General features: G+C 33.6%; 1 protein-coding gene across 1 annotated transcript in view; it reads left to right on the top strand.

The window, feature by feature from the left end:
- LOC129219371 (putative deoxyribonuclease TATDN2) overlaps positions 1-14253 on the top strand; it is a gene marked incomplete in the record, with an annotated part of 46060 nt that extends 31807 nt beyond the window's left edge. Inside the window, 3 exon segments of the mRNA XM_054853785.1 lie at positions 4261-4390; positions 10530-10742; positions 14024-14253. Coding sequence (XP_054709760.1) covers positions 4261-4390; positions 10530-10742; positions 14024-14161 — 481 coding nt within the window.
- Positions 14254-16260: the final 2007 nt, after the last annotated feature.

The following is a 16260-nucleotide window of genomic DNA, read 5'->3' on the forward strand; positions in this document are numbered from 1 at the left end:
ATATTTTTGAAAAAGGCCGTGTACAGATTTTGATACTAATTCAACTTTGAGTACTTCAATTGTTTCAAAGCTCGCTGAAAAATGTAACTATCTCAATGAAAAAAAAAGTCATTTTATAGGATTTTGTTCGATTTTTTTCAAATATGTACTTATTTTGTGTGTAGATTTTCCAAGAATTTCAGAAATCAATCTTCATCTCAGTTTTTTTTTTTTTTTTTTTTTTTTTGACTTTTTTTTAAAAAATCTATTTGATTATGGTTTCAAATTGGACAGGATACTGGATAGTTCTGTGCTCCACTTGAGCTCTTCTAACGCCCCCTTTCATTTGGCAGATTAGGTTAAATTCACTCTTTATACATGGTGTGTGTAAATATATATACACACATTGATTAATATAATACACACATTATGGATAATGCCATTACAGTGGGCACCGGGTAAATAAATCAGCCACTTTAATGAATCAATTCCTCGAAAACTAAAAAAATCCAGTTTTAATATTAAGAAATTGCTGAATTTTTGAATCAAACCTGCCACTTGAATGAATCAAGCATATGAGACTGACCATTTCCCACAAACGTGATGCATTAGCGCAGCCTTTTTTTCTTTGCCTTTGTTTAGTAAAGTTTTTTTTTTTTCTTTAAATAGTGAAACACCCCAAAGCAGAATACTACTAAATTTGCGACGTACGTCGCAGAACAGATGCCTGAGCTGCAGAACAATTCTGTTCAAATGTGAGAGGAAAACTGACAAATTTTCTGCAAATTTCATTGAAATTTCTGCAGAAACCACGGTGCCGAAAATTTGCAGAAACCGCGGTGTCGAAAATTTGCAGAAACCGCGATGCCGAAAATTTGCAGAAACCGCGGTGCCGAAAATTTGCAGAAACCGCGGTGCCGAAAATCTGCAAAAACTGCGGTGCAGAAAATCTGCAGAAACTGCGGTGCAGAAAATCTGTAGAGTTTGCAAATTTCTTAAAATTAGTAGAAAATCTAAAATTGTCTCAAATTACGATAATTTGGGGGAAAGCTCGCGATGTTGAATTCGATTAGTCCTTTGTAGGTTTTTCCCAATCGATCTTCATCCATTACAATTTCCGCCATGCATGTTTAGGAAACATGCCAACATGTCCATCGCTGGAAATTGCGTGTCTTGTTTAAGATTTCAATCCTTTTGCATCCAGAAAATATTTTAATTGTTTTGAAGTGTTTAATTACATGCAACCCAAACTCAACTCATTCTATTAATTATTTCAGTAATTTCTTTGTTTAGTAACATTATTTTAATTGCTCCTTCATGCCATGTAAAATTAACCAAAAAATGTGGTTTGACACCTAGGTTCGGATTTTTATAAAATTTTGTATTTTTGCTCTTTCTATGCATTTTGGAAAGAATATAAACTATTTTTGGAGAATCCCAATCGGTTTAGGTTTGACACCTTGTTAAAGTTTTTTTGATTTTATAGTTTTCATGATCAACTAATTTTCCAAATTCAGTGCTCTTTAATTAGTCATTTGGTTGAAAGCTGTGATGTTTCCGGAAATATCTCATTTCCACAAAAATAAATAGTAACAGTCCAGTTAAAAAAAAAAACTATGTGAAATGATTTTGATTTTTGCCACCCAACTTGTTTAAAATGTCACGTTTTTTCGCGTACAATGCTTAAAGTACTTGCAGAACAATTTTAGTCAAATGATTTTTCGTTGCAGAACATCGTAAAGTATTCTGCCTTTGGGGTGAAACAAATTGGAAACAGAGTGTTGCACACTTTTTGTAACGATTTTTCTCAACGATATGTCCAACAAAATCAGTGGGAGGAGAGAGACATGGAGTCGATAGGATATTTAATCGTTAGTGTTAGCATTGAAGCAATAAGGTACCAATATCAAGGACTATGAGTAGATTTATGACATTAAAAAAAGAATGCCCAAAATAATTATTACCTAGTTCTAGCAATCAATAACAGATTTTCAAAGCACGTAAGTTAAAAACTGAAATTTGTAATTGCATTTTCATACTGTTTTGTGATAAAATTCTTTAAATAATCAGAGAATAAATATTTTGAGTGCACGGTATACTTCTAATAATATCTCATTTGAGCAAAAATTTATTAAAAATCTCTTAAATTGTATGTAGAATTGCACTTTAAAAAAAAGAAAAACAGGCACACACAATTTTGCGAAATTAAATCAAATTCGTCTTAAACAAACATGATTCATATAAGCGGCTGTAGGTATGAAAATTCATTTGCTCTCACATATGTGACTCTTCACATTGCCATGACTTCATGCATGATATAGAATTGTATTGATAATGGCAATTTTTTTTTTTTTTTTTTTGTACAATGATCCAAACATGCCTACTAGATCCTATACTTTTTTCAAAATTCCTATATATTTTTCTACCTAAATCCTATATTTTTCCTTTTAAACTCCTATATTTTTTCTTTTAAACTCCTGTATATTTTTTTCCACTTGCTATGAGCCCTGTACCACTATTTCCTAGAATTCTAATTTTCATACTTTTTAGATGAAAAACTCTTAAAATTTGTCACTATACTCTGTTTATCAGCGCATAATCACACAAAAGTTTTGAAATGGTCTACAAAATTTTTAATTTATTTTGAAGATTAAAATAATTTGTACAATTTTTTCAATAGGATCCATAATACTGAAATTGAATTTTCTTTATTTCAATCTCGTATGAGTAACCTTATGTTTCTATGCCAAAATGAAACAAAAGCTTGGTCGAAAATTGTTTGTTGTGTTTGAAATTAGTTCTTTTGTACCCTGTAAATATTTCAATTATTTTGAAAGTTGACGTTGTTTTGGCCTTGACTACTTTTATTTGGCTTATTATAGTTCTTATTTTAGCAATTATTTTATTCTTTAAAGTTTTTTTTTTCTTTTTGGTTTGGAAATTGTTAGTTCCTGTTTTGTTTTTGGGAAAATACTAATTTTCAATCAATATCAATTATGTTTTATTAACTTTCACAATAAAACATATTTCAATGGTTACCCCCCCCCCCCTATAAACAAGAAACTAGTCCTTAAAAAGTAAAATAAATTCCTTAAGAACTCCTTACTTTTTAATTAGAGTGTGAACCCTGTATTACTATGACAACAGAAAATTTATGGATGAACACTGTATATTAATTTTGTGTTAATGAGTAACACAAATATATATGTATTGCTTACTTTGCATTTTTCAAGCAGTCTCTTACCACCAACTCACATTAAGAACTTTGTTATAAAGAAATAATGATTATACATTTTTCAAGTTATGTAGCTACAATAATTAAAGTTAAAGTAAAAATTATGATGCAAGATGTTATCTACAAAGTTACAGTAGTCCTTTGGATTCGGCATTCAAACATGCATGCCCGAACTAGTAATTATTTATTCAGTAAATTACCGACCCATTTGCCAGGGCTAAAGCAGAAATGCATGAAATACACCGCCAGCTCAGTCATTTCCATCCGAGGACTGCAGTTTCGTGCTTATTAGCACTCATCAGCCCGGCATAGGAAAGTGACTGAGCTGGAGATGGAAATCCTCTTAAGGAAGCCAAGAGTGCCAAACAAACTGGTAGCTAATATAGAATTAGCAAACCAGACGAGTGACTGAAGCAATGGTTTGGTTCAACTCGAAGCTTGAAGGCAAGACATGGTATATTCAGTAAATTACCGACGCAGTTTGTTTGGCACTCTTGGCTTTCTTAAGAGGTTTTCCATCTCCAGCTCAGTCACTTTCCTATGCCGGGCTGATGAGTGCTAATAAGCACGAAACTGCAGTCCTCGGATGGAAATGACTGAGCTGGCGGTGTATTTCATGTATTTCTGCTTTAGCTCTGGCAAATGGGTCGGTAATTTACTGAATATACCATGCCTTGCCTTCGAGCTTCGAGTTGAACCGAACCATTGCTTCGGTCACTCGTCTGGTTTGCTAATTCTATATTAGCTACCAGTTTGTTTGGCACTCTTGGCTTCCTTAAGAGGTTTTCCATCTCCAGCTCAGTCACTTTCCTATGCTGGGCTGATGAGTGCTAATAAACACGAAACTGCAGTCCTCGGATGGAAATGACTGAGCTGGCGGTGTATTTCATGTACGTAATTATTTGTTTGTCATGTGGATGTGTTGTACACTATAACTTATAATTTTGCTAAAATTTCTTTTCCACTAGTTTCGAATTGTTGATAACTGAATGTTTTTATTTCCTTCAAATTTGAATCAATACTATGTTTTAAAATTATTATTACAGAAATAATTGTACCAAAGAAAAGCAACATGAAGTTTTTAGGCGGCAGCTGAAAATTGCAAAGAAAATTAGTTTGCCACTAGTCATTCACTGCAGAGAAGCTAATGAAGATTGTATGGAGATTTTAAAAGAAGTGAGTGTGCATTATCTGTTGTTTTTTCTGTTTGCTTTCTGTATAAATATTTTCAGTTGTGTGTTCAGGTTCCATCTAGTTTTACAGAGCCTATAAAGTGCTTAGTTTCAGTAATTTGTAACAAAAGGCTCGTTAAAGTGCTTAATGTTGAATTAGTTTCTTTATTTTTTCCTAAAAGTCCTTTTTTGGGAGACCGTATATTTTCCTGCTTTTTTCTCAATTATTTCTTTCTCTTTTTTTTTAAATTTATAGTTGAATATTTATTTCTTTTGTGAAAATTTCAAATTTCTATTAGTTTATATCAGGGCTTCCCAAACTTTATAGCCAGTGGACCCCTTTTGTATGTCAATATTTAGAGCAGACCCCTTAAAAAAAGTTCTTAGGGGGCTGTCCATAAATGATGTCACGCTTTTTTTCCACATGCTTGACCCGCTCCCTCATTTGTAACAAAATCTCACACTTCACCTTTGCCCTTCTCTTCTCCTTGTTACATGTCACGCTATTTTTCATAAGCATATTATTATAAAATTGAGTGTCCCTCTTGTTTCTCTCCCCCTTTCTCCTATCACCAACTAAAACAATTTCCCAAGCCCCCTCCTCCTCAAAGCATGACATCATTTGTGGATGGACCCTTGGTAGGTAGTTTGCAATGCATTACTTTATTTACAAACTCTGAAGTACAAAAATCAAGTTGATCAGACAGAAATAAATTGGTAACGAAACAAATGAAAATTTAAAATTGAAGACCGAATTAATGGGAAGGGTGAAGTTTGTTTAGTTGGCACAATTTGAGTAGATATATTGGGTTTAATTTTTAACTACTGAAGTCAAATAGCAGGTTCAAAATCTAGACAGCTTCAGTTTTCAATTTTTCAGAGTAATCTTATGATAGTTTTTGAATTTGGACACTTGTCCCCTTTTTAAGCACTTTTATTATACTTAGCCTGTTTGTTCTTGGAGTAATCTGAGGCCTGGTTTTGCTTATATTTCAGCAACTAGATCACTTAGAGATTTATGGATATCACTAAATGATTTGCTTAATCATAAGGTACAACTTAACGCTGAAAAATTAAAATTCTGAAATAAAATTAATATTTCGGTTAGGGTGGAAAATAGCAAATTTCGTGCAATTTTCCCATTAAATGTTTAAATATAAAACCCATTGTTACTACCATTACAAATTTTGTTGCCTTGCAACAGTAATGTTAAAAGCAATCATAATGAAAATTTGGAATCGATGCTTCTCGGAAGTAAGGATGAAATTAGCAGGCATAAATCCTAGTGAGGAACAAGGATTAAATTTTTGTGCCAACTGCTTAAAGTTTTAGACACTTATATAGTTTTTTCCCCCTTTATGTACCGAGCATTTATATAAAAAAAATGAGGTGAAGTTTCGTGACGGTAAAATTATTCTATTCCTAAAATACATTTACACTAAAAAGAGTAAAATAACAGAATTTTTTAAAAAATACTAAGCACTTTTCATATGCACTCAATTCTGGGTCAGAAAGGATAATTTAAGCATTCCTGTAGCTTTCGAAAATTCCAAGAAAATGACACCACAAACGAAGAAAAGTGCGGTTCTAGCCATTTCAAACCAAACTTTCCCCTTAAGAAAAATATGCATGTTTGAACACTCAAATTTATGATTGAAAGCTAGATAATGATAAGAAATTCTCTTCATGACGAGCCACACTTTTCTTCGTTTGTCATTTTCTTGGTCACTTGGTCTTCTTCGTTGGTCACTTTCTCATTTTTTTTCGTCATTTTCTTGGAATTTTCAAAAACTACAGGAATGCTTAAATTGTCCTTTCTGACCCAGAAAGGTTATTTTGTCCTTTTGATTGCATTATGAAAAGTGCTTAGTTGTTTAGAACACTTTGAAGCATACTTTATGGAACTGCTTTCAAAACGTTTCTGAGAACACTTTTCAGAACTTTTATTTGGCTCAACAGAAGTTTTTACATCTTGGGAACAAACGCATTTGAAAACATTTTCGAAACACCGACACTCGTCGACATGCTTTTTGTTTTAGAGCGCAGAGTTTTTGAGTTTTTACAGTACTGATGGACCACTCCTTTGAGTATACCAGTAGTTTTTGTTGTTAGTTTTACCAAAATATTGTGATGTAGAATTAACAGTTGTCTGCATTTTTGTCAGCAGTGGGACGGTCTTCGACCAGGGAAGGCCTTCCTTTTTTCTGCCATTCTCGACATCGACCAACAGCGATCATTGAACAAAGTTTCTTCTAGTATCATGTTGAGACATTCCACTAATAGAAAAAGGTGTTAATTATATTTGTTGGAAAGAAAAAAAAATGTTTTCACTTTCTTTTTAACGGAGCAAATTTAGAACACTTTTTCTGACTGAAAGTCTTTCAAAAATGATTCCCATATGTACTGGGAATTTGCAGTGTGGTGGCTGCATGATCTAACAACATTGTATCTCCAGGTGTCAAAATGTTGTGTTCAATGGATAACTCCATACTTCGAAGGTGGAAATTTTGGATTTGAAATATAAGAGCATTATTAAAATGTCATTTCACCTGTTTAAAACATTTTTTCCCCAGAACTTGTTGCAAACCCCCAAGGGGTCCACGGGCCACAGTTTGGGAAGCCCTGGTTTAAATGATTAACCAATGCATTGGATCAATTTTTTTGAAAAATTGATTTTTTACTGAAGATTTATAAAAAAAAAATGTTTCCCTTACTACTAAGGAAAACTAGTATGTTGTGGCCATCACGAAACTTTCTACTACAGGGTTAAAACCTGGAATTGTCAAGGAAAATGAAAATCACCTAAAATGGTCAGGGAAATGTCAGGGACAATCAAAAATTATTGAAATACTGGAAATGCCAGGGAATTCCTTCCCAATTATCCATCTGATGGGTGAAATTGCTACTTCGTTTAGGCAAAAATGCTGAAGTATGGTAAATGTCGCGTTCCAGATATGCGCATTTTCCTCATAGTTAAGGGAATATAAAATTTTAGCTTATTTTTGGAGACTAATTGTAATATGTCTACAAAAAGAAAAAAAAAAGATATCCAATCCATACAAAAACCATAAAGTTCTGATTTATGTCATTACATTTCATTTTGCTTCTTTTGGCAAAAAAAAAATGCCATGGTTAGCTAGATATTACTAGTTTTTTTTTTTTTTTTGCAATGCATCTGGAATCTCATTAGTAGCCTTCATTCTGTGTAATTAAATTTTAAATTTATCTTAACTTTACCCAACTATAGATTAGAAACATTGATAATTTTTTAAACTATATTTGGTTCATAAAGTAGGTTTATTTACATTGAAAGTATGTTGTTTTGGTATTTAATAACTTAAATCGACATTTATTAACATGGAATTTTTACTTTCTTCTATATCTAATATATAGAAGAAAGTATTGGATTCGTGCAAATTTTCGAGTTTCGAATTTTGACGGATTCGAACGTTTTGAGGTGTGCTGAGTCCATTTCAACTATTTTTGGAAAATGTCTGTCTGTCTGTGTGTATGTGTGTCCGTGTGTGTGTAACATCTGTGTGTGACCAGTTGTTTGTGGCCGCTCTACAGCAAAAACTACCACATGAAATCGAACGAAATTTGGTACACATATGTGCCCCTATGTGAACTTGTGCCTATTTGTTTTCGGCGCGAATTCCTTCAAGGGGGGTGGAGCAATGGGACGTTTTTTGAGTTACACGTGCTTGCTATTCCTCAGGAAGTAACTGGCGGAATCAAACAAAATTTGGTCCATATGTTGCCATTAACAGGAACAGGTGCTGATTCAATTTTGTCGTCAATTGTGACTGCTGTATCTCAAGAAATAATGAACGGAATGAAAGAAAAAATTATCTGCAAGTAGCCCTTAGTGGGTATAGGAGCTGGTTTTATTTTGGTGTCAACAGCTAAAAAGGGGGGGGTAGCGCAATCGCCCGTTCTTTTTTTCCATTGTGAGTGCCCTATCTCAAGAAGTAATGCTACGTTCTGGTTGAAATTTGGAATATATGTGAATCCATATGTAAACAGGCTTTGGTTCAATTTTGACACCAATCGCTCCAAGAAGTGTTTTTTTTTTTTTTTTTCCCCAAGAATAAAAATAGCTTTATTAATGCAACAATAAGAAAGATAAATCGTAATAGATTGTCGTCTGCGTATTTCTCGTGATTTTAATTGTATGGAAATGATCGAAAATATTATCTCAATGATTTAAAAACTGTTGCCATCTTATGTTTGTTAACAAAAAAAATATTTGTAATTAATTCAAGCAAGGTTTTTAAAATAACTTTCAATTTTCGTTTTTTGCTTTGCTTTTGCAATAATTCAGATATTGTAATGGTCGTCAAGTTTTTGCATGTGTAATTTTGTTTTTGTTCGGAATATTGCTTCCTCGTCAAGCATGGGGAGGGATCAGAAAAAAAAAGAAAAATATAGAAGAAAGTTTCGTGATAGCCACAACATACTAGTTTCTAAAAGCAACTAGAAATGTCAGGGAATTTAATTCTTGAACTTGTGTTTCAACCCTGTTCTGCATCTTTCTTATAATTCTGATCCCTCCCCATGTTTGACGAGGAAGCAATATTCCTGACAAAAACAAAATGACACACGCCAAAACTTGACGATCATCACAGTTTTCGATTTATCTCAAAAGCAAAGCAAAGAATGAAAATTGAAAATTATTTTAAAAGCCTTGATTAAAATAATTACAAACATTTATTTGTTAACAAACACAAGATGGCAACAGTTAAAAAGTTTAAATCATAGTAATTTTCTGGTCATTTTCCAACAACATTCCATTGCACAATTCCAAAAATAGTAAAATTAAGATGTTGAGTTAAGATATAAAATGTTTGAAACAAAAAAAAATGTGCAGTTATCTTTTATATGGTCCCCGAATCCCCTACATTTTATTTAAAGATTTAAAAAGCTTAAACAAAACAATTTGAACACAGAAAGCTTGACCTTAGAGCAACCAACATTCATTGAGATATAAAAAAGGTATCCGGGCACTTGGAGAGTCAGGGATAGTCATGGAGTACAACCACGATCAAAATGGTTCTGGAGAGTCATGACATCTTGGTGGGGAAGGGGGGGAGATGTAGCAGTTTACAAGGGTTTAAAATTATATGTGCTCACAAAGAGTGTTTTTCGAACTCTGCAAGCTTTTGTAATGTTTTCGTGTTTCATGGCATAACATTTGCATTTTTTTTCAATAGCAATAAAAAAAATATAAATATTTTGTTTTTTTACTTTGAAAACGTCTTCTGAAAGGGCAATAAGATCCTATCTTGCCTATTTCATGATCCTTTAAAATTTGAAATCTTTTATCACCTTGAGTTTTGATCACACATGTTTTACTGCAAATTGCATTCAAGGGCACTTTTTATAATGTTTGTTCAGGTGTGCCACCCTCCAACCCCCCAAGAAAAAGAAAAATACCCCTCAAAACAGCCCACCCCCCATTTTAAAAATTTCAATGACACTCTCTGCCATGACCCCTTCCCCCCAGGTATGCACACCTGGTTTACTTTATCAAAAGTAGAAAGGCAATATTTTCTTTTGAAGCCTAAAATTGTGCTAGCATTCCTGAATTGAAACAAAAAACAATTTAAAGTTTAGGCTATCAAAATTAGATGCAATATACCAGACAGCCTGGTTACTACATCCAGAGACTGCAGTTTCTTTCTGATTAGAACTCATTAGTCTGGATTAGTGCATAACTGAGCTGGAGGAAGAAGCCATCTCATTGCAGCTGAGAGTACCAACAAACTGTTAGATGAAGTGAATTTATCTCACCAGTGAGTGTCCGCAGCATGGTGCGGTTCAACTCGTAAGTTGAAGGCAAAGTTTGGATTCTGCCATGCTGCATTTTTCCTAGTGCAGTTTCTTGATAATTTACAAGTGAGTTTTAAATCTAAAATTGTATACCATAGGGCTCCTATGTAGCTTTTGAAACATAACTGATGTTGTTCCTATTTCTAATTCTTAGTGTGTTAGCTTTTTGTGTTGGAATTAAGTCTCTTTTTATTGGTTGATGCAATTCTATGCTACTTAAGATTATGAATTCACTTTCAATGTACGTATTTTCAGCATTTTAATTATGAAAAACTAACTTGTTCCCCCCCCCCTTTTTTTTTAACCTTCAGGTTGTTCCAGAAGACTATCATATTCACCTACATTGCTTCACTGATACGTGGACTTGGGCAGAAAAGTGGTTAGATACTTTCCCAAACTTGTTTATAGGAATAACAAATGTCGTAACCTTTCAATCAGCTGAGTGTGTCCACGAAGTTGTCAAAAATATTCCTTTGAATCGACTTCTCCTTGAAACAGATGCACCATATTTTATTCCTAAAGCTGTAAGTATCATGTTTTTAGTATCTTAGGTTTAGGACCTTTAATTAGAATATGATGTAGAAGATTAAGATGCTACTTATTTTTAAAAAATGACGTTATATATGTATTCAAGCAGAAATTAGGTTTCAGTAAGAGCTGAGAAGAATCAAATTAAAAAAAAAAAAAAAAAAAACATGGTGCTGCTTGCAATTTTTGCAAGCAATAACTGTATACGAGCATATTAACTTTTAAAACTAGACTATTCTGAGGATTATAGGTTTTTGATTCCATCCACAGCCAAGCAATTGTAAATAATGTGCCGAATGCAAAGGAAGCAGATGGTCAAGCCTATACCATGGGTGACATCTTCTGAGTGGGCGGGAAAATCAAGTATGGTGCAAAAGCACAAATCCAAACCAGATTATTACCCTCTTGAAAAAGATTAAAAGGTGCTTAAAATGTGTTGTTAGGACATTTAATATTGGAAATATAAGGAGAGAGAGCCCTCGGTTCACACACTCCTCTTGAATGTCACTAAATATGATTTTAAACTGCATTTTTAGGATCAAAAAAAAATTTTGGTTTAGATTTTCTATTTTCAGCCTATTTTTTTATTTGTTATTAGATCAAATCCTAAAAATGCTGAAATGATTAAAGCAATGACAAAGGTTGAGTACAACACCGCTTCAGTAGTGTTGTGGATTGGGTAAATGCCCAGTGAGTAGGTAAATATTTTTGGTTCCCCCCCCCCCACGTATTTACCCAAGGCTTGGGTGAATACCCCATACTTTTTGACTCTGTATAAAAATCAAAGGCCTGGTACCTGTACCTATCCATTGGATCAGTGATTAAGAATCCACTTTAAAAAACCAAGCATTTACCCTTGGTTCATAAGTTTCTAATTTTAAGAGCAAAAGTAGAAAAAAGATTCAAATTTCAATATACAGTCTTTCTAAAGGCTATGTTCTTTTCAAAACATGTACATATATAAACAGGGTTTGTGCGCATTTTTACAAGTGCTTAAAAGTCCTTATTTTAATGCCCCAAGTCCTTATAAGTCCTTATTTTTACTCTGCCATTATTTAAAAAAAATCAGATTATTGTTTTTCTAATAGAGCACTTGCAGCTCAGGTCATCACCCTAACTGTGGAGGGCAAGCAGCGGTATTTTTACAAATTTCCTTTCCCTTAGCGATCTGCTAAGCTGGTGAGCAAGATTACAGTTGCTGATTTAAAAGTCAAGTGATTGCAAGTGCTTTATTTCCAGTAGGCCACAGCTTTAATCTCACACCTTGTTCAGGGAACTCTTGAAGAATTGCGGGAAGGGGCGAATGCGACCCCCATCTCGGCTGGCGTTCTAGGAATCCACATTCATCAGTGCAACTACCAAATCCGATACAATTAAACAATCTTAAACAACTAATATGAAAACTGAACTGTAATAGGCGATTGCAGCTGGCGCTTACATTTCTCAGTGTGTAATTAATTAATTTATTAAATTGTCTGGGTCTGTTAATCAAAGGAAAAGAATAAAACAAAGCAAGACAAAGGTATAAACAGTAGGAAGTACATTTTTTTTAAAAAAGAAAATGTTTCTCGAAAAAGACATAATAAACAAATGCGAAAGCAAATCATTTGGCAGATGAGGCTGAAAAATTAAAAGGCATTAACTTGTTCATTCAATCACATGAGCTAAAGACAACACTAACACTCCAACTGAAAAATAAATAGAAATAAATTTCTTGGATGTAAAATTAAAGGAAAAAAATTTAATAATTTAATTTAAAGATATTTAATCTAATTGCTAGGTTTTGACTCCCCCCTCCCCTTCATCATTTTATAATGTCACATTTTTAGGAATTTTTGTTATTATTTTTATTGTATCTTTTATGTTCTATATTGTTCATTTTCCTCTAATAGATTGAATTTAAAAATGTGTGCACCAATTTAATTAATTCTATTCTGAGATCCTTATTTTTTAGTCTTTACAAGTCAAGTCCCTATATGTCCTTACTTTTGTTTTAAAGCAGTGTATACTAACCCTGATAAAGTGTATATGTATATGAGATTTGAACATGATGAAAAAGAAAAAGCATAGGTATGCAAACAGTGTAAAGAGCACAAATAAACATAAGATTATCAGCATTATTGTGATGTTTCTTTGTCAGTGGGTGGGAGCAGCCTACCCTAAAAGGAGCCTCACAGGTTTCAGAATACCTCGCAAGTCAGCAAGAAAACAAAGTAAAAGCATTTTTTACACAACAAAAAACAGAGGTGTTGTAGCAAATAAATCAAAAAGTACATAAAACAAGAATTATAAAGAACCAATTTCTTATCAAAATGGCTTAAAAAGACTTGCTGAATCGCAACGTCCCCATCCATACCTGCAAGGCAAAAATTAATAAATTTAAAAAACTCAACTGCTCCCACAAATTCATCTGTTTAGCTTTTTCTAAAAAAAAACGTCATTTCATAGTCTTAGTACCATAAACGATCAGGTGAGTCTGCTAGACCACAAAAATTAATATATCCAGCTTTTACCGTTCCGCACAAACTTGAGCTAACAGTTATCATACTGGGAATTTGTATAACCGTGGTTTGGAGCCACTGTAATATTGAATGAATTTTAAAGGAGAATTTTTATTGTAGAATAGATTAGCAAAGAGTAATCCATTTCTTACCTCTTTATTAAAGTTGTCATAATTGTTACAAATCTTATGGAACCATTAATTTATAATTCTTGTCTTATATACTTTTTAAATTGCTGTCATCTTGTCTTTTTTTACATCTCATTTTATTTTACTTAATCTCTGCAACATTATTTCAAAATTCAGTATTTACTTCAACATCTTTTTTTATCCATCGAAAAACGCTTTTACTTAGTTTCTTTTTACTAGTTTATTTTTGATGTTTACATTGCTTACTGTCTGTCCTTTACGAAAAAAACTCTTGCCGTAAAGTCTAAGCCCGTCTACTGCCACAGAAACCAACTTAGTTCATTTTCTGGAAGGGTTAGCAGGAGGATTTTTTTGGCATGGTTTCGCTACTCGCCTTTGTGCAGTTGTACTAATTTTTCCAACATTAAGCTTTTCTTGGAAACATGAGACATGCCTCGTTGTTATAGCAATAGACAAGCAGACATTTCGCCCAGGGCTCTTATAGACAGTACCTAGGCCTTTTCTTTTTCCATCATGTTCTAATTGCATATATTTTTGTATAATTGTAATTGCTGCCCGTTACGCCTAGATTATATTAATTTTTTAATTGTTCCAGTATCTGTAAAATTTATATATTTCTTTTTTTAGGTTTCAAAGAAAGTAAAATGGTCCCATCCTGGTTTAGCTCTTCATGTTGCTGCACAAATTGCTGCTTTGCGAGGCATCCCGTTAAATGACGTTTTAAAATCGGTTAGGAGAAATACAGAAAGAATGTATGGAATATAATAAATGTTGCTTTTTGTTAAATTCGCTTTCTTGTTTTTTTTTTAGTTAAAAACTTATTTCTCATCATTAATATTGGCTTTTATTGCAGACTATGTTTGAATGAGATGTTATTGATTTTTTTTTTTTTTTTTTTTTTGAGCAATCCCCAGATTGCTAATTGTTTTTACTTGACGTCCTTGGCGTCCAGTTCCTTTTACAACCACACTGCAGGCGCCGCTCCTCCGGCCCTGAGCAATGTCCCACTTCTCTGGTCAGTGGCGTCCACACACAACACACACACCAACGTGCATACACACAGGTTATGCACACACACAAGAATATACATACACATACTACCATTTGCAGGTAAAGGCCAATAACTGCAAATTTTGCATTTTTGTCATTTATTGTACGTTATCTTTATTGTACAACCCCGCTTATTTGGTTTCCGCGGAAAAAAAAAGGCGCGAAAAAGAAATCTAACTCCAACACTTTCCTATTGTTAGTATTAAATCCACCACACATTTCTTCATATAACTCAAACTCATTTCTGCGATGCTTGGGGCGACAGGAACTGTTTCTAGAAACAAGTGAGTAGGGTCCTGTCGCAACTTGTGGTTGCAAAAAACACAATTTAAATTCAGGATTCAGATTAATTTTTTTTAGAATTAATTTGAGTACAGTTTTCAAGTTTGACCATTTGTAATGGGGCATAAAATAAATAATGAGTACCAAATGACAGTCATTTAAAATTTTCAGTCTTCCTTTTACAAAAAGAAAGTATTGTATTTGCGAAAAAAATTTCACTCAAAAATCGACTTTAATTTCCATTTTGCTCACCCCTGAATGAATTTTGAGTTTTTTTTTTTTTGACTCGACCACACGTGAATAAGTGCTTAAGAATGTATAGAACCGCAAAATATCTATTTTGACGATTCCTGAGTAAATTACAACGATTTTTCTCGTGACGTCTGTATGTACGTATGTGCACTCAAGAACGGTATGTCAAAGAAAATTGAAATTTGATACGTAGACTCCTAGTAGGGTCTAGTTGTGCACCGCCCCTTTTGGTTGCATTCTGGTGTTTCTAAAGGGGTCTTTTTCCCCTGTTTGGGAGGAAATCATTGTTAATTTAGATGTAAACTCAAGTGGTGTTATAATTTGTTGGACACTTGGCGATATATATCGCCAGTCTTTTGGTCGCCAACTTGGCCATCAGGACCAGCACTTTTTCCTCTTGACATGCAATTTAGTCGTCTTTTAAATTCCAAAAAAATTAAAAGGCGAAGAGAAAAGGCTATTCCATGCTTGGTCATCACCAGAGGGGATAATTTCCCCCCTCGTAATCCTAGTCGGTGGGTTAAAATTATCTATCTTGCAGTAAAATTTCAAGAAAGCCTTAGCAATATCTTGCTCTTAGGTCAAAGTTCTTGTGCCAATCTTCATAGGTTGTTTGCAAGCCTGTGTGCGTTTACCATTTAACGCAGATAAAAATCTAAGAATAAATCTTTTGAAAAAGAGTTTTTTCAAAGTAGATGGGGCAAAGCGGGGCAACGCAGCTATTCGATACTAATATTATAAAGAGAGAGAGCTGGCTCTTGTATGTTTATATGTTTGAGGTATTCTCCGGAACCATTGCAGCTATTTGAAAAATTCTTTCAGTGTATGAAAGATGCACTCTTACTGAGCGACATAAGCTATAATTTATGCATATATGTATTTAAACTATTTTTTTAAACCAGGTGTTTCTCTTTGCTACCATTTTATGTTTTGTATTGTTTTGTTCTAATGCGCAGAAAAATGAACATTGATTGTCTCGTATTTGGAATGGCCGAATGGTTAAAAGAAGGGTTCAGACTCGGTGCTGAGGGATGGAAACACATGACAGAAAAAAAAACCACAATGTTAGCATGACAAACACCAAAAGCTGTACATATATTTGATACTGCAGAGGATGAAGTATATAGCATTCTATTTGCAGAGTCACAGAATGCTTATGCTTCAAAAATTATTGAAACAAAGTATGAGATTTGCTTTGGGTAAATTAGTTTTTGAATTCAAGCAGTGAAGCCAGATGATTCTAACAGCTGTTATTTTGCATGCATTTTGGGATATCCTTT

Source organism: Uloborus diversus, chromosome 1 (assembly GCF_026930045.1).
Source record: "Uloborus diversus isolate 005 chromosome 1, Udiv.v.3.1, whole genome shotgun sequence".
Lineage (NCBI taxonomy): Eukaryota > Metazoa > Arthropoda > Arachnida > Araneae > Uloboridae > Uloborus > Uloborus diversus.